Here is an 18,929-nt window from a genome sequence, read left to right as displayed (position 1 = left end):
CTGTCATCGATAGCATACGTACGTAACCTAACATCTTTCTTCAAGCTGGTTGTTTTAAGAACGTCTGTCAGTATTGACATGTAATGTGTAACAATGAAAACGGCAGTCCACAGACCAAGCATAAACAGTTACATATAGTATGAAAGGTACGACACCGAGTAACTCGACATATTAACATGTTTTGTTTGTTTGTTTGCTGTTAAACGCCACACTCAGCAATATCCCAGCTATATGACGACCGTCTGTAAATAATCGAATCTGGGCCAGACAGTCCAGTGATTGCCATCATGAGCATCGATCCACGCAATTGGGATCGATGCCATGCATCAACCAAGTCAGCGAGCCTGACCACCCGATCCCGTTAGTCGCCTCTACCGACAAGCTTACTCGACTTTTACGGCAAGCATGGGTTGCTGAAGACCTATTCTACCCCGGAATCTTCACGGGTCTATTAACATGTCAACCCATAAACAGTATGTTAAGGCACGATGCACAGACCAATTACATACAACATGAAAGTTACGACACTGAGTTACACAACACATTCAAATGACAAACCCCATACATATCTACAACAGTCGATCAGTATGCAACTTGTGATTGAGTTGGTAAGTCACCTCGAGAGATTCGTGTTTCCACTTCCCTTGCCATTCAATCCTGTTGAATAAACAACATGTGGTGTCAAAGAATAATTATCAATAAGGTCAATAATGACATTGATTGTTTTACATGCCTTTAGTTTGATCAAATTTACACAGCTGAACAAAGGTCAATAAGCATCGATTTTATAATGAAAATACACGCAGTGCCATTTATATTGTAATACTGTAAGCTTCACAGTGGTCTGCCCATGTAGTTTGAACGTAAGGTGAACGAATGAAGTCTTACCAATTTAGCCTAGTAAAAGAGTCTTTTGAAAGAATTTCAAATAGCAACTTCACCTTGCTTATTTTGTTGGACATACTGATTTTACTTTATGAGCTGAGATATGTGTAGATATTTAATATATCGGGATTTATATGGCTGGAATCATGATAGGCAACTATTCAACACGAGTACGGGAGGTACGCGTACTCTACATCAGCATGAATGGCAAAAAGGCACATGATCATTCAATTTTATCCCCCCTCTCACTCTCAAACACTATTTGCACAATGGAAAATGAAGGTCAGTCAAGTTACAAGACTTGAATGATAAAAACAAGCTCAGTGATATAAAGGATGTGAGTAGCATCTTCGGAAAAATAATAATAATACGGGATGAATACTTAATATTTGTAATATCCTAAAGCAGAGACATGTTTTTGTCAGCTGTTGCAACATTGACAAGTTCCGTTTCCAGTCCTCTCGAGAATTGTACTACCAATATGGCAAAGCTGAAAGGACTATAGAGCTGTCATTTAAGTATATTCTCATTTTCTTGGTGTTTCCTCTCAAAATGTATTTGTCGCAATTGTTTTGTACACCCAGCAGTATCATTGTTATTGTGAGTTTGTGAATGTGAATGATTACACGTATTGAAAATGTTACTGTGGACCTTGTCTGCTCCAGCATCCCCAAGGGTGTAGGAAACAAAAATCTTTGTAGTCATATACAGTGTACGTCGATTCTATAGTTCTGCCATTCGAAGTTTGTTTATTTTCTATGAACCAGGGTGCCGTTGTACAAAGCGATCTTAGCGCTAATGTGGTCGTAACTCCCATACCTTAACATAGACTTACGACAGTCGTAGCGCTGAGGTTGTTTTGCACAACGGCACCCAGGGAAATACTTACACGGCTCTGCGACGTAAGGGTAGTATACCAGTATGCAATACCACCCTTACAATCTTAGTACTGCTTGTGTAATAATAAAGTGGGTCATCTTAACTCAAATTAAAGATTAAGGGGCGTAGGCAATTTGAAAATAGAATCTTTGACATCAAGTCAGTCAGTGATGAAACAGATTAAAATTCAAATCAAATATTTATAACATCCTTATAACTTGAGGTTCCTATGTGTTTGAACAGTAGACTTGAACTCCCGCGATCATATTACCCACTGTGTATGATAATGCACGAAGATTCTCGTTTGCATAAACAGTGTGGCCATCGCCTATTGTGATTAAATATTATGAGCACATACACTAATTGTTAACATGACAGTGATGAAATGAAGGAATGTCATGGCTCATGTAAGTATTTTTTGTGGCACACATTATACATAATTGAAGTTAATTTGCAAAAGTATTAATTCACCAGATTTCGCCAAGTAAACTTCAGTTATTATCCTTCCATAAGAATCGGTCATCTTGTAACAATGTCGCTAATTCCTTATTAAATGGCTCAAAGAACTTGTTTAATAAAACACGTGTGGATTCCATCATCGGTCCTTTGTTCTTCTTGGATTGTGTCACGTGCTTCCTCTTTGCGTTAGATATCACGTCCATGTCTTCATCCGGTAACCGACCTTGAAGAGAAAACACGTTAGCAGAATACTGAAGGATTTTGACAAGTCATATACCACTTCACGTTGGTGTTTAAATAAGGTTAACACCTGTATGGAACAGTTTTATATGCATATCAAGTTCACATATTTACAAAAACTGAACTGACTTATGTGCCTTAGAAATCAAAACTATCCATATATATGTCCATGTCATCAATGTAGAATTTGACAGGTTAAGGCGTAACATGTGCATGTATAGGTCAATTCTATATGTGCAGGCACCAATGCTATACATGCAGACGCCAATGATAAAGATCAGAGCTTTACAAATGACGCCAATGCTATTCATGCGAACATCAAAACCATGCATGCTGAGGTTAAAGATATACATGTGACATGTGGTACAACTCAGATACTGTCAAACGGTGTCAAACCAGATGCACTCATTTACTTATAATAGGAGTATTTATTGTTCTCTTGTTCAATAAGTGTTTAATTGAAAACATGAAAAACACATTAAAAAATACACATAACTTACTCATATTGAGAAAGCTGAAAACCATATTCATATGATTTTTTATATCATGCCCATAGTCTTCGTTTCGCAAGACCAGAAAACTTTCTCTTGGGAAGACTCTCATCCATTCCTTCATAAACACTGAGTAGCAGCTAATGTGAATTCGCATCTGAAACAAAGGATAAATAAAAGTAAAGATCATCTTGTTGAGGTTTTTGAACTAATGGAATATTGCCCAAAGTTGACTATTGGAAAGTCATACAGTCTTCTGATCTTTATGCATAGATCTCAATTTGAAACAGACGAGATGATCCCACTGGTCTCCTTTATTTCAAAATTAATGGTTAAATCAGTGTCGTGAGTGAGTGAGTTTGGTTAAAGGCTGCTATGAGCAGTATTCCAATGATATCATGGCCTGTCAGCTTAAATCAGTGGAAGGAAATTGGCTACATTGTAAATGATGGTTATTGAAACGCTTTCATATTGATCGACAAACCTGAAGCCCAAGTTAAACTCCTTGGCCAAATTACTTTGTTAAGACTTTGCCAATCCGAGCAGAAATTCCGATTCATATGCATAACGAAACAGATCAGCGAAAAGGGGAGCACAACTGGTGCCCATGGGGATGCCTGCTGCTTGCCCAAATGTCTTACCCCAACCTTTACATGCATGTCACAATGCGGAAGTCTATCATTTCACATATAGAGAATCTCACCCGAGTGTCTTTTGACATAATTTATCATACAAACATTTTCGTTTTTTAGACAGTAATAAGTGTCTTAAGTGTAAAAAAAGTATTGCTAACAGATTCAGCCGCAGAGCCATAAGTGATGTCGTTTGATTGTGACGTAATGGTAACCAATGATGTCACAATGTTCTGCAAACCACTGTGATGCAATTTCACTCCATTGTAGATATCGCTTATCTCACCCAAGCTATATCTCCTGTGGGAATCAGTTTTGGATGCTAAATTGTTTTCTCAGCAAACTTCAGAAGGCATTTGTGTTATATTTGACAAATTAACCAGAATAAATATAGGGTTAAATATGTCTATATCTATGGTCATGACATTTATATAAAAAATGCCCCGTGGATCAAAGAACGAAGTTCTCCCTTACGATTGTCATGTGGTATAGTAGAGTGAAGATCCGGGGTACAATAGGTCTTCAAGAACCAATGCGACTATGCTTGTCGTAAGAGGCGACTGACGGGATCGGTTGGTAAGGCACGCTGACTTGGTTGATGCATGGCATCATGTCCTAATTGCGTAGATCGATGTTTATGAGGTCAATCACTGGATTGTCTGGTCACGACTCGATTATTTAAACACCGCCGTCCTATAGCTTGAATATTGCTGAGTGCGGCGTTAAACAACAAACAAACAAACAAACAAACAAAGTGGGGTGAAAAGTTGAAATGTTAAATGTTTTGACATTGATATTTTTAGAATTTGGTTCTTTTCTGAGACTGCAACAAACCCTTTAAAGTTTTGAGAATCCACATGGTAGTAATTCCGTCTCAACGGTCGGAAATGTCTTTTCGTGAATTAAAGTAAAAGTCCTTCTGTGATGATATTAAGGATCATTGTTAATCGTTCAGACAGGGATTTGGTGGTGCATTTGTTAGACCCAACAATTTGTCTTTCTCTTTACAGCTCTTTGTGGCGCTCTTTCAGGCTTCAGAATCAATTCAAAAGTTGATACTACTGATGCTTGGTTTTGGCAGTTAGCGTACTGGCCTCATATTTTTATGTCAAACACCAAGGTATGTGATCACACAATTAATATAGTGATGCTTACATACAATGGTTGTGTTGTTTGGGGGCCTTGTCAGTGGGAAAACTTTTCACGTTTGGCAGCCAGACTTCGGATGACGGATGGCTGTAAGTGAATGGGTTTATTCCAATTCTCTTTTTCTTTGTGTGCATTTTACCAATGACAACGTCGCACACTACCTACTCCGCCCTTAAAGACATTTCCCTTTGACCCATTTATTTGGCTAATGCTCCGACAGCAACCATACTGATGTTAAAGTTGTGATCCTCATTAGTACATGTACAAGAAGCTGGTCACGGTGTTTTGGTCCATATTTGAATAACTGACGAAGATTGTTAATATCAACAATAGAGAAGTCACTTGTTAGTATATAAGTCCTTCTTTGATGGTATTAAAGATTATGGTTAATCTTTAAGACAAGGATATGGTGTGTATTTGTTAGACCCAGCAATATGTCTCTCTTTGTACAGCTTTTTGTGGCGCTTTTTTCGTGCTTCAGAGTCAATTCAAAAGTTGATAGTACTGTTGCTTGGTTTTGGCAGTTAGCGTACTTGCCTTGTATGTGTTTGTCACTTATGCCAAGTTCGTTGATAGCACAATTGATATAGTGATGCTTACATACGATGGTTGTGTTATTTGGGTTACGTCAGTGAAAAGAAATACTACAAACTTTTCAGGTAGGGCAGCCAGACTATGGATCATAGCTGGCTGTAAGAAGAGAATGGGTTTATTCCAATTCTGTTTCATCTTTTTCAGTTTGTGCATTTTACCAATGATAACATCACACACAGATATAACCCGCCCTGAAATACATTAAACAGGTTCCACTTCTCGTTTGACCCATTGTTTGGCGAATGCTCCGACAGCCACCATACTGATGTTAAAGTTGTCATCCCCATTGGTAGGAGGCTGGTCACGATGTTTTGGTCCATATTTGAATAACGAAGATTGTTAATGTCAAAAATAGAGAAGTCACACGTGAGTAAATATCACAGGTTTGTAGCAGTATAATAAACTTAATCATCAAATATATGTCAGTTGTCTTCATATTATCATGAAATGTTCTTACCGGCAAATTGACGTACATATCCATATCGAAGATACACTGTTTCGTGGTCCTTGTTTTTTGACAGTTTTCAATCATGGCTACTGCCCTTATTGCATCTTTGTGGAACCTCTCCGGGGAATTCCCATATCCAAGAAAATAGTAGTCGGAGTATAATCTGAAGTGATCGAAAGATACATATATTTTTTCTAAAAAAACTCTTTTCATCTTGGAAGATATCTTACTGCATTGATAACCTTTCTATTAATTCCTTAAGTGCTTCAAACTGGCCACTGATGGTTGTTAAACAAATCAAAATAGCAAATGCCCTAGATTATCCGTTGGCTTTAACCATTTGTCTCTTACAATCCATTTCTTTTGCAATTCATATTTTTAGATCACTTCTTCCTTAAATTGACCAGGGCGGTTTGCTCACTAACCAGAATTACAAACACACCACCAATACTATGGTCAAGCTCTTTCCTTTGCCTTGTGACCTATGGGTTTAAGGAAACATATTTATCCATTGAATCGTTGATCATGCTTTCAGTCACCGAGCACTTAATTATTTTTGTTACTCACAATTATACAATGTTAAATGATGCAGTGCTTGTAGACCAAAGAGCATAATCGGGATGAATTTTGAATTCGAACTCACCAGTGGATCCTTGCACACATTGGGGACGCTACTCTGTGCCTCTGTCAACTGTCAGCAAAGGTTCTGACGTCACTTGATGCATACCTGTCAGCGGGGATCCTTACTTAACCTAGCACCTACACGGCAGCAAGAGTTTACCCAATACCTACCTGTCAGCAGTGTTCCTGATTTAAGATAACACCTAAACGACAGCAGAGTTCGTGAGAATTTACGTTATACGTACCTGTCAGATGTGTTCCTGATTTAACGTAACACCTAAACGGCAGAGGTGTTCATGGGTCTTCACCCGACACCTACCTGTCAGCAGGGCTCCTGAGGATGACAAGCAGCTTTGGATCCGGATACATGTGCTTCATGAGGTGTGGAGTCATAATAAGAGGCTCTGCTAGATGTTCGTTTTGTGGTATACGGGGCCATCCTCGAAAGTCCCAAAGATCCATTGGCGTTCCCTCACCTGGTAAGAATGATAATTTACAGAAATAGCTAACAGATAGGCATCAATAACTTGAAAGAACACATAAATGATGATAGTCAATAACTGAGAAGAGGTAGCATACTTAGATATTGTTATATGCTTTATTACTACACAACGGACCTTATGTCCCAAATGATATTAACATTAACAGCCAAGACATACATCCCATGTGTTGAGTGGTTTATTTATATTTCCCAAATATACTCTGTGTCCTCATCTCTAACAAATCATGTCAATTTTTAACTGTAAGAGAGACGACCTTTTAGCCATTACAAGTATCCTTCCACATGTAAATAATCATTTCATATGCGCGAATAACTTCTCATAGTCCTCCAAATACAAATGATCGCAAATAAGAAAACACACAGAACTGTGAATAATTTTGTTTGACCATATAATAATCAAACACTTGTGGATGATCTATAATAAATAACTCACTCTTACTATCATTATATCAGTGCAACTAAAACTGACAAGAATCGTCGGACGCTACCAATACAAAACCCTTTGACATGGACTTTTAGACAGGTTACCAGCGGCATGCATAATATTACATTTGAAGCTTCTGACGTCTAAAGAACAACTTTCGTTTGAATAAAGACTTGAATAAATATGAATCCGTCCTTCTGATGAAAGTGGCCTAACGTGACCTTGTTTGCCACTGATAACTAACAGTCAACGTGTTTGTATGGGGACAGTGGCAAGTAAGATTCGTGAAAATATCATGCTAAAACCGTCTTTTAATTTAAGATTATGTGATGCAATACTGTTTTGACACGCGTGAAGATCTTCGTTGGAATTGATCTTCAGCAACCCATTCTTGCCGTAAGAGGTGACTAAAAGGGTGGTGAGATTAGGTGACTTGGTTGATGTCAATGTGTCCAAATGCGTAGATCGATGATCATGATGACAATCACTGGCTTTTCTAGTCCATACATCTACGTGTTTATTTACAGTTATTTTAGCCTGAATGTTTCTGAGTGCAGCGTTAAACACACTGATATCGAACAGCCTATACCTTGAGATAATGAAATGTGCCAATTTCTGAGGCTGCTACTGTTAAAGATTTTCATTTGGAAAAACGTGTAAACACTGTTAACAGTAACATGTTTCAAATGCCTGTGCCTCGTATGAACGAGTACCAGGGAATCATTAACTTCAGTTTCTATCAGCAGTAGAAAGACCTACATCTATATACTCTGCAAAAAAGCCCGCAAAAGCAGTAACATAAAAAATGAATTGGTCATTTCTGCATGGATAGGGATTGGTTTGTGTTTAAAGAACGAGGTACTAAAGGAATTTAGTGAAAAGATCGAAAACTCAACCACGTGAGAGCTTGGCGCCGAAACACACCATCATGACGACATGAATGTGCAACATCAGTTGATGGGAAATAAAAATGTTGGGTATTCATTTGCATGCCATCACAATCTTACAAGTGAACAGTGAAAACATGCCACGACTGATGGAAGCCCAACGCAACAACGCCATCAACCGACTGGACACAGGAGAATCATCTTCAGCTGTAGCCAGTTTGTTTCCGCGTAGCACCAAGCACCATTACAATAATGTCGAACTGTTATCAGACAAGTTTTAGGTTAAAATGCATCCCCAAACCATTAAAAAAATATAAGAAGGATATGATCATATATAATTACAGTCGCGATAACTTTATCAATATCATGGTTGGGTAAAGAGACATTGTGATAGAAAGGCTCGGAGTAACACAAACATAAAAGGAAATAAATAGTGAAAAGGCATTTCCCATTTACCATTATGATTGTTTTATTGTTGTCGTTGTCATTCAATTAATCAGGGAGGTCAGATCTAGAACACATTAGTGTGGGCTTGCTTCGATGCTGTAGTTGCGTGTTGATAAATCAGTAGATACAGAATATATAAATTAGGAGGACTTATGAGATATGAAAGACAGAAGTAATAGATATAGAGAATTCATAAGAGCATTAAGGGAATCAGTAAACGGCGAATCGGTTAGCAAGTCTCAGACATTTGCCATTACGACACAATAGCGTATTGATGGTCTGGCATGTTGTCTTAACGAATGATGTATTAATACATGTGATAAAGACAGGTCGGGCTCGAACACTTTAAAAATATACCTTTAACACAAGCAGAGTGAGTGAGTGAATGAGTTTGGTTTAACGCCGCTTTTAACAGTATTCCAGTTATATCGCGGCGTGTCAGCTTAATGTGGGAGGAAAGCCCGAAGTGATGCGGGTCTCAGACATAATCGGTGCGAACCGGGGTTCGAACACACAATGATAGGTTTCTGGCGTGCCAAAGGGACGCAACTCTGCACAGCAAATCGCGGAGCCTTTATACGACTGGGCCACCCGTGCCCCCCTAACACAAGCAAATCGGGGGGTGTGTGGGGTGTGGGGGAGGGGGTGGGGGGTGGTGTGGTTGCAGTTTACCGTGGCACATTGCCATCACTCCGTTTTCCCACTCTGTGGCGAGCCTACCCTGTCTTGTTTAGAAGTTATTTTGAGCAATGGTCTCAAACTTAGCACACTTATGTGAGTATAAACCTGGTGTTGTGTTAATTCTTGTGTTTGGATCCTTGTACATGAATGCATTTGAGGACAGTTCGGTGTAACAGCCGATAGACCAATCAGTCCTTGACTTAGGTGACCCATTCCTGACCAGGCGAGTTGTAAAGTCATGGCTTACATTGACTACAGCGATACGGAACGGCAATACGTTTAGGTTACTGAGGGTAGGCCCTTAAAGCCCTGGCGCAGTTACGACAGACATACGGTCGACCAGATCCGGTCGACTACTTATCACTACTAGAGCACAGGACCGATTCATACAGCTACGTCACTAACGTGAAAGAACCTCCATGGCCACCTCAACAACTACCTCTGCAACTACTACCTAATTGCCTAGGATATCAACATAGATATTGAGGAACCCTTCACGTGCGGAAGGTATTCGTGCTAGACAACCAGTTCTAGGTGTCATTTTGACGGACCTGCATCGTCGGGTGTGACGTCAGTGGTGTTAAGGTCACAGAATATGGCCACAACAGGGATGGAGAAAAGTTTGGTTTAGTGATGAGTCACGATTTATGCTTCGGGTTGCGAAGTTGACAGGTTTGGTGGTGGCAGTGGGATGATGTGGGCAGCCATCTCCTACACTTGTAGAACAGACTTGGTGCAACTTGGTTGACTTCATCTTGAAAATATACTGTTCCATATGTGCCATATGGAACCTGGGTCACTGACAATGATATGTGCAAATTTTGAACAATCCATAACCATTTCTTGATTATTTATATGATATATATATTATACATATAAGTCACTGTTCCATTTCCTTTTGCTGAGTATCTATCTTCGGTCCGATGTATTCATTTATATGGACAATTCCATTATTACCTGTATATTTGACTCTGAAATGAGTGAGTCACTGAGTGGGGTTTGACTCTGCTTTAAACCGACAATCTGTTGATCATTTATATGAAATATAAAATATACATCAAAAATCACTTTTGCATTTCTTTTTGCAGCGTAAATATTATATGGATTTGGATATTTACTTTAGCAGGAATTAACACAAAGGATTTGTAAATGAAGTAAGATTCTACTATTTCATTGCTACGTTGTCAACCGTGAATGTGAGTCCTTTTCTGACCTTGAAAGGTTCAGACGATTTGCAATCTTTCATGGTGTCATTTTCTTTACCTTCCATCGTGTTAGTGCATGTCGCTGAAGGCCAGTCAAAATATAACTCCATAATTCCTGACTACTTCGGCAATAGTGGAAACTGGACGATTATCGTTAGTTAACTCTCATATCTCTTGGGTTTGTTTTAAAAATAATGGCGGCACCCAGTCAAGACAATATGATCAATGACTAAGATCTATATTGTAATCAAATCACTCAGCAAGTTAATACAACATGAACAGATTTAGAAAGTATCTGTAGACTCCCAGTACACATGCTCTGCAAATCGACTGAAATAGCATGGCGTGTTGTTTACCAACCGAATATTACGCGATTTTTATTGGACTGTGCATAGGCTCGTTAGGCCAGCCAAAACATAACTATAATTCTAGCCTAGTTCGGCAAGGGTGGAAACTGGACGTTTATAGTCAGTGAACTCCGTTGCCTCGGGAAGAAGATTGCACAATGGTTCTTGCTGTCTTTTGTATAATCTTTTTCTTCACAAAAGAGGACTACTATTGAAAGTTACATTTATTTGTCTCTAAAGCCCTAAATATGAGGCAACAACTCCTGTCTAATTAATGAAATAATGTCATAAACTACAACGCGCTATCCTCAGTGAAAGTGATCAATATAATGATTTAATTTATCAATATTCTCTGCATGTCACAGCCTCATATCTTATTGTTTATATACTATATTATTATTGTATATGGACCTCTAGCCTCCCGTACATAAATAAAGAATTGAATTGAAAATTTGTGATGACACCAGGTTAAGAAACGTTTAATTCAGCGTGCTTCGTGTGTTAGCAGAAGTTTGGCATTTAGATGCCAGTCGATCATTAAAACAGTTTTGTCTTTTTCAAATAACTTGATTATTACAGACTTAAGTAAATTATAAATTACGTGTATGTACATTAACTTGTTAAACAAGTTGAAATGGCGTTTTGTGATAGAGGTAAATCTGGATGGTACTTGTTGCTACCCTATCTGGCGCTCGGCCTTAAAAGGATAAAACTAGCACTGGTCGACTCTGGATCATTTGGCTAACACTACAAAGCCGCCATTAGTCCGGACTTGTACAAGCAACCACAAATACAAACACGCACCCACACACACACACGCGCGCGTCGCGATACATACGTGCATTAATCTTGAACACAACGTTAAACCACATTTCACCTCTCATCACCTCAACATTAACCCGGACGGTACTGTGCCCAGTGAAATCGTCCAAATAATGAAATGTCCGGTTTATCGAACAATGTTCACGGAGTATTGCCTGTTTACATTTATGCCGACAAGAACCAAACAGAAGGCGAGTTTTCTGACTGTCGAGGTCCGGATTATCGGGTGTAACAACATCAAAAACAAACCTAACAATATTTTACCATTGATCTAGACTACGTGTAAGAGCAAACATCTGACTTAAAAATACTTGCTGAGAATATTCATTATATATTGAACAAAAAAGTCAGGGACCATGAATATTTTTTAGGATATCGTTTTTCTTGTGAAGATTGAACATGCAATTTCATGAAAATCCACCCCCCCCCCAAAAAAAAAAAAAAAAAAAAAATAAAAAAAAATAAAAAAAAATAAATAAATAAAAAAATAAAAATAATAAAAATAAAAAAATATTCGCGATGCCAAACTGTTTGGTTTAGCATACAATCGCAGAGGCCATGACAGAAAGGGAGTATCGTGCGACTTTCAAAAGTTAATTAATTGTGAGAAGCAACAGAATGTCTTGACTTGTAATCAATAGCCATGCAGAACAGCAGTGGTGACTAGGTGTATGCATGATTATGTGCGGATGTGCATGGATAAATCAGTAACTTTATCAATTTATCTTTAACAGAAGATTCCGAAATCGAAACCTTACTCCGGCACTTCTTAGATAAAGAAACAATATTCTGTGCAACTGCAGTTATACGTGGACTCCTTTAATATATGGTACCCGATATTTTATTCGCTAAATACATATGTGATATAGCTACAGCTCGCCAAATATTTTCATCAGTTAAATCTGTGATAAAACCGTTATTTTATCACCATAAAATTGATTCAGAATTACCTGCAAGAACATCACTTTACTAAATAGACATTGTTTGAAGTGTGAAGGTTGTCATTCTGTATGATACTGGCGATGCGGCATGCCGAACTCAATCCCCGGCCCAAGAAGCAGAAGATCGAAAGTACAGATGGTACTAGGTAATGGGAAAGCGCGACCGAAGTATGTTGATTTTACATGTACATGTTAAGTAAAGAGGATACAGTGTTCAATTATAATATCCTCTGACTTTTAGTATTATGAACTCAAAATCAAATAAGTTATTCTAAAAAAAGGACTAGGAGAAATATAACTTACATATATTCTGTATGGGTATATACAGTTGCATAGACGCATCTTATTTTTTCATACCTCGAACTTTAACCCTGATATAATTATTATGATCAGAAAATAAATAATTAAGGAGGACTATATAATTTCACAAATTAGAATGTAAGTTGATAATTGAACAATAAGGTTCGACCTTTTCAGGTAAGAAGGTCGCTTGAACATCTGAAAGCTTCAGCAATGTATGCTAAAACTGAACAGGGGTGAATCACTGAGTGAATTTTAAAGGCATTGATTTGAGGCTGCTTCAAGGGCAAAAGAAAGTAAACGCTTGAAAATTCACATTTCATAACTGCGTGGATGTTGGCAACACCCGTGTTTTTTGCAGAGTATTTTTAACAAATACTTCATTTGACGACTATCAGCAACACCACTGAATATAGGTATGTTCGAACAACAAAATAAAAGTATGTCAGTGTTAACGTTGTATTCCTACAGGACAGCTTCCGTGGTCTTGCGGCAGAGCGTCCGCCCGGAGAGCGGAAAGTCCGGGTTCGATCCCCGGCCGCGTCATATCAAAAGACGTTAAAAGATGGCACTTGTTGTTACCTGTCTGGCGCTCGGCATTAAGGGGCTAAAATAAGGACTGGTCGGCTCGGAGTCAGTTTATCGTGTCTGAGTGGGGTATTCGTGTTAAACTCCGGCATGGTATCTCAGTGGGCTAGCACTATAAATCTGCATCAGTCCGACCAGTACAGCAGACACACACACTCACACTCACACACACACACACACACACACACACACACACACACACACACGTGCAGGCACGTCGCTATATAAGTGCAATAATCTTGGACGCGACGTTAAACCTAATTTCACCTCTTCTCACCTATTCTTAAAGACTGTCATTGCATACAATGAGACGATATGTATTAAGCGCGGCGCTGTAACAGACCATAAAGGCCAGTGGTATTGATTTGCTTTTCATATAGTTGTCACGAGGAACACCATCTGTTCCTTAAACCAGATGTGAAATATAAATATACACGTTCGATCAAACACAGTATTCAATTACTTCATCGACTTGCTGTGCATTATATATTATGCGGCAACGGCAAGATGTCATCGGGCTGATGGGCTAACATTAATATTATCATTCACGTTATCGCCGAGGCTAACCGATATCTTCTTTAACGTCAATATGTTCGTTTTAGCGCTCTGTTTCAAGGGATGTCTTGTTGGTTGTCTTTAACTTTCGACGAATTTGTTTTCTCTTGAGTTAAAATAAATTTGTGACGTAACTATATTGCTTAAACGATCAATTATTGGTCACGAATGGACATCTACGTTACCCAGAACCCCTTATTCGATGTACATAGATACTAATCATGTGTGAACTTATATTGCGCTAAACTCCCTACACAAGGCGTATCCTCAAAACGCTAACATTATTACCCCGGCTAGTGGATCAGTGTGTGCTTGATTGTTTTCTTTCTCTGCTCCCTGGGGAGTATACAAACAAAGCTGCCCGTGAGGCACTAGAAGGTTAACATCCCACAGGGTACCCATTCACTGCTAAGTGAACAGAGGCACATTTCGAACAAAGCCACTTGCCTACAGAGACACATGTTCTTTTTTTGTCAGTGTGGGTCTGGACCGAAGCCCTAGAACTCTCAGGAGTCAAGCTGCCGGGAAGGATGAAACTACCTTTTTGCTTTGACAGTCAAGTGAATTTTATCAAATTTTGTCGGAAAGCATATTTCGCCAGGAGGGCTGAAAGAGCTGACAAAAGGAGCCGACTATTCAGTATTCTGGGGTTTTAGAGACAGGGTATTCCGTCACTGCATCAAGATATTACTAGTTATGATGTCTTGAGTTGCCGAGTGTTGTGCCAGAACGAAATTATTCTGCCGAAAAGTTACACTATTTGGTATTTCTATCGCAAATTCAAAACTTGACACTTACAATAACTATACTTCTTTGGTTTGTGTGTAATAAATTAGTAAAGAGAACAAATCACAAAGCAACTGATTACATCGCATATAAATGAGTATTATCACATCATAATTACTCTCTCTAACGACGTGCGACGCATTCTTTAGTGTAATGCCTTACCTGTAATGTGAGAATGATATCCGTCAACCTCACGCAAATGTATACTGCTCGAGGCTTGTTTGAAATGTGCCAGATACGCTTCAAACGTTTTCCTTGTAGGCACTGAGTTATTTTTCATCCACACACCTGTAATTGACATAGAAATACATCTATTTCAAGAATACCAAAAATGGCTGCTATATCTTGTATATACATCAAGTAAAACAAAATGTTCACCATATTTCTTAAATGTGTTACAAATCATAATTACAGGTCAGTTAAATGTGTTGTGTCCCTTACCAACGCCCCACTTAAAAAAATAAACAAAATAAACCAACAAACCAAAAACTCTCTTGTTGCGGTGGTAAATTTATCAATAGACATATTAAGACTTTTAAAAGGAAATACAATTATTATTTTGCATATTAAGCGTTATATATCTAAATGCAACTTGTCTGTAATTTTTATGCACGCATATATAGTATTATTTATCATCCAAAATTGGCCTCAAAAAGATATCTCCTAGCTGAATTTCCATGAAAGTGCATCAAAATGCTTTACAGACGTCATCGGTTACCACACCATCACTAATCTCTTGAGTAATGAAGCTAATTTAAAGTACTTTCTACACTCAAGACATGGTTATTACGCTATACAGACTGAAAAACATTGGAAGAATGATGTTGGGTTATAAACAAAAGTCTTTTTGATATCAAGTATATCAACACTCGTCAATTAAAGTTTAAAACAATAATCGACTCGTGTTGATATATTTGATACGAGGGTGAGATTCTGTAATACTCCGTCGTATTTTTATAGCTGCAAAACGTTAATTTATCATAAAAACAATAATAATTCAATCATCATCCTGAACGATATTGGACGTAAACTTGGACCACCCCCTGTCTTTTGATATACAATTTATTAGCACTCATTGATAAATGAATAACATTTTATGACTTTTAAGGACCAGTGATAAAATATTTAATATCAAAAGATCATCCATTCATTTTGGAAGTAGGCCAGATATACAAATATAATACTTATTTGAAACGGGTTTCTTTCTTATGCTTTATTGAATACCCTAAAATTCACTAAACACAATGGTAGTAATATAGCATGTCCTCAACAACTAAAAAGTACTTTCTCAACACAGGAATTGTATATTTGCGTCCACACGCGCTCTGTGGCTGTTATTCTGCTCTGAAATTACTTTTACTCGTTGAGCATGATTAGACGATTGGTTCAAGTGCATATCATCTTGATTTGAAATATGTCTGCAACATTTATTCAGCACTCTAACAAATTATCACGTTCTTACCATATCTCGTCCAACACCAGTAGTAACATTCCTTGAATAATCCACATCCAGCCGGCTCCATTTCTGGATGTTGCAAGATCCTGTCAAAGAGATCCGTGGAGCCACATTTATCAGCTCCTAAAAGATGAAAGTATGGCATACACCTGACAGTCTCTTTGCCTTCCTTTGTGGTCTCCTTCCAGCATGGGTTCTTGTAGCCAGCCAGAAACTCAGGTCTTTTCTGTAACAAAAAAGTGTCAAGAGAATACCAATTTGATACTGTTTGACCCTTATAATTGCAAACCATGAACGAGGGCTGTTGACAACTTACATAACCGTCATTAACAGTTCAATTTCTTTTCTTAGATTTATCATTTTGATGTTCGAAAATACCACCTCAAAGTATTTTGGATACATAGTACATAATAATCTAAGTAAATAGTCACCAGTCTAAATGATTTTAAAGTAATATGCATATGCTAAATAAATTCAGCTTACCTTGCAAAGGAGATCCTCTGACATGAGGGGGATGGACGCTCCTTTACATAACGACGATGTATATTCATATGTCCATTTCGATTCAAACACGTATCCATCCTTGGTATCAGATCTAGACGTGGAAATGATAACTGGAGCTATGTTTTGTGAAACTTGTGCCAAGATTCGTTGTGACACATTTTGCATCTGCCTTTGATTTGATATCAGCAAAAACACAACCATTGCCACCGCGCTGAAAACCGCTAGAAGCAGTGTCTTCTTCTTCAGGGTCATCCCTGCAAGCCCTGAGATCTTTGATTCTACAAAAGATAAAATACAGTCCCTATGTATATATAGAATGAGTGAGTTGCTTGGATTTAACAGTATTTCAGTTCTGTCACGGTGTGTCAGCTTGAAGTGGGAGGAAAGTGAGTGGTAGTCTTTTACCTTTTAAGTGAAACCCACGAGCGTGGGTGTAATTAAATAAATATCTTAATTGGGGTGAATCTGCGATTTGAGCCCACGATCATAGGTAGGCTTCTGGCACACCCAAAGGACGCAACACTTTGAAAAAGGTCTCTTAGACGACTGGAACCTCCTTTGGGACATTGTCATCTTGCAAAATGTAAATACCAGAAGAAAGAATGAGACAACCCAACATAAGACGATAGATTACATTACCATAAATGAGAAATCAACCTCACATCTAATCATGACACTGACCTGGCATGTATGGTATGGTGTCTCTGTTGAGAAGTCAAGCTGTGCCTACAGGTGTATTAAGTTTACACAGTTTCACGTATTGGGCTAACGAAGATATGCCTATGGAAACGAACACATCTGTCTTTTATGCTGCATTGAATTCACATTAAATTGACATGATTGGAGTAGGCAAATGGAAAGATCAATATGTAACGGACAGCGTGTTGACTTTGGTTCTGCTGCGAAATGTAATAAATACTTGAACGTAGGATTGCCTAATGATGTTGAAGGTGAGATCATAAATCATTTAGAGAGATTTTCGGGGTTGTGAAGTTGAAAATCGATACACCATGTTCGCTCCGCTCCGAGTAAGAATAAAAGAAACCTTTCAGATCCATTATAGCAAACAGACCATATCACCAGTAAAATGTCTGATCTTGACGCGGGCGCCAATATCTATTATATTCCCTGAGCACGGGCATGAAAGAGAGAATGAGAGGTGGAAATACCATATTTAACCTAAGGCCAGAGTTAACCATGCCTAAAAAATCAGGCGAAAATTAATCCACATTTGAGGGACAGTGATACCTCCTCGTCTGTTTCATGTTTAGATCTAGGCATAAAGATTCAGAGTAACAAAAAAACTATCCACAAGACTGTATGACATGAGGGATGGGTTCAAGTTTCTAATAACTTTCCCTTTATGTCGAGCAATATTCCAGCAGATCCAGCCTTAGGTGTCTGCACTCACAACTGTTGCGGTACAGTCAAGCATGCTCTTTCGACAAAACATTCAAAGAGCATAATACGACTCTTGCTCAAAGGTTTTTGAACACGATTCCAACATTCAAGGCCTCAGTGAAGCTTTCAAAATGTTTATTGTTGACATGTGGAGGATATTTCCAAATTTGACGCAACAGTGAATGATGTCCGATTCAAATCCCTATTTTGAATTGTACTATATGTTTCCATGTTTTTCAGATAAACGATTGACTTGCCTTTGCTTTGTTTGTGACGGGTGCCACTGGTAGAGCATAATACGCTCACATTTTCACGAATACCTGGTATCATCACTCTTTGATAGTGATTTATCCCTTGAACTCAGAATAGTATTTGGTGCAGATCGTTTTTGTCTGTCCAAATGGGATACGCTGTTTTGCGACATCCCTCTAGTTCAGTAATTTCTTTGATCAAACTTATCACTTCCCCGACTACCACTATTCCTTTCCTTCCCCTTTTCTCTCCCGTCATTTCTACTATTCTGCTTTCCACTTCCTATATATGAAAAACCAGGTTGTTACTATCTAACAAAGCCCTAGTAACCTCCAGCCATGTAGGCATGTAAGGTCTAATTATGAAATCGTGGCAAGGACGTGTAATAATAAAACCTGAAAAAACTGTTGTTTTTCACATTCCTTACAATGTA

General features: G+C 38.4%; 1 protein-coding gene across 3 annotated transcripts; it reads right to left on the bottom strand.

Annotated features, from left to right (window-relative positions):
* Positions 1 to 301: 301 nt before the first annotated feature.
* On the bottom strand, positions 302 to 17,606 carry LOC139474403 (carbohydrate sulfotransferase 15-like). 3 transcript variants are annotated; one of them, XM_071257410.1, is made up of 9 exons: positions 17,525 to 17,606; positions 16,823 to 17,121; positions 16,346 to 16,565; positions 15,046 to 15,171; positions 6,718 to 6,874; positions 5,787 to 5,940; positions 2,964 to 3,111; positions 2,236 to 2,446; positions 302 to 657 (listed from the first exon to the last, which is right to left on the bottom strand). In XM_071257410.1, the coding sequence occupies exons 1-8, from the start codon at positions 17,529 to 17,531 to the stop codon at positions 2,256 to 2,258; spliced, it is 1,302 nt and encodes a 433-aa protein (XP_071113511.1). In that variant the 5' UTR covers positions 17,532 to 17,606; the 3' UTR covers positions 302 to 657; positions 2,236 to 2,255. The 3 variants fall into 3 exon arrangements, with proteins under 3 accessions (XP_071113511.1, XP_071113510.1, XP_071113512.1); XM_071257409.1 differs by lacking the exon at positions 302 to 657 and having other exon boundaries at positions 787 to 2,446; XM_071257411.1 differs by lacking the exons at positions 302 to 657; positions 17,525 to 17,606 and adding an exon at positions 17,483 to 17,512 and having other exon boundaries at positions 787 to 2,446.
* Positions 17,607 to 18,929: the final 1,323 nt, after the last annotated feature.

Source organism: Haliotis cracherodii, unplaced genomic scaffold (assembly GCF_022045235.1).
Source record: "Haliotis cracherodii isolate W230 unplaced genomic scaffold, xgHalCrac1.p SCAF_3, whole genome shotgun sequence".
Lineage (NCBI taxonomy): Eukaryota > Metazoa > Mollusca > Gastropoda > Lepetellida > Haliotidae > Haliotis > Haliotis cracherodii.
Note: the sequence above shows the minus strand (reverse complement) of the source record. Positions and strands in the feature narration are given on the sequence as shown.

Coding starts and splice junctions, on each gene's coding strand:
- LOC139474403 (XM_071257410.1), bottom strand. Junction 16,566..16,822: donor CAGAGGATCTCCTTTGCAAG/GTAAGCTGAATT, acceptor TTTTTGTTACAG/AAAAGACCTGAGTTTCTGGC. Junction 3,112..5,786: donor ATATGTACGTCAATTTGCCG/GTAAGAACATTT, acceptor CCTTTGTTTCAG/ATGCGAATTCACATTAGCTG.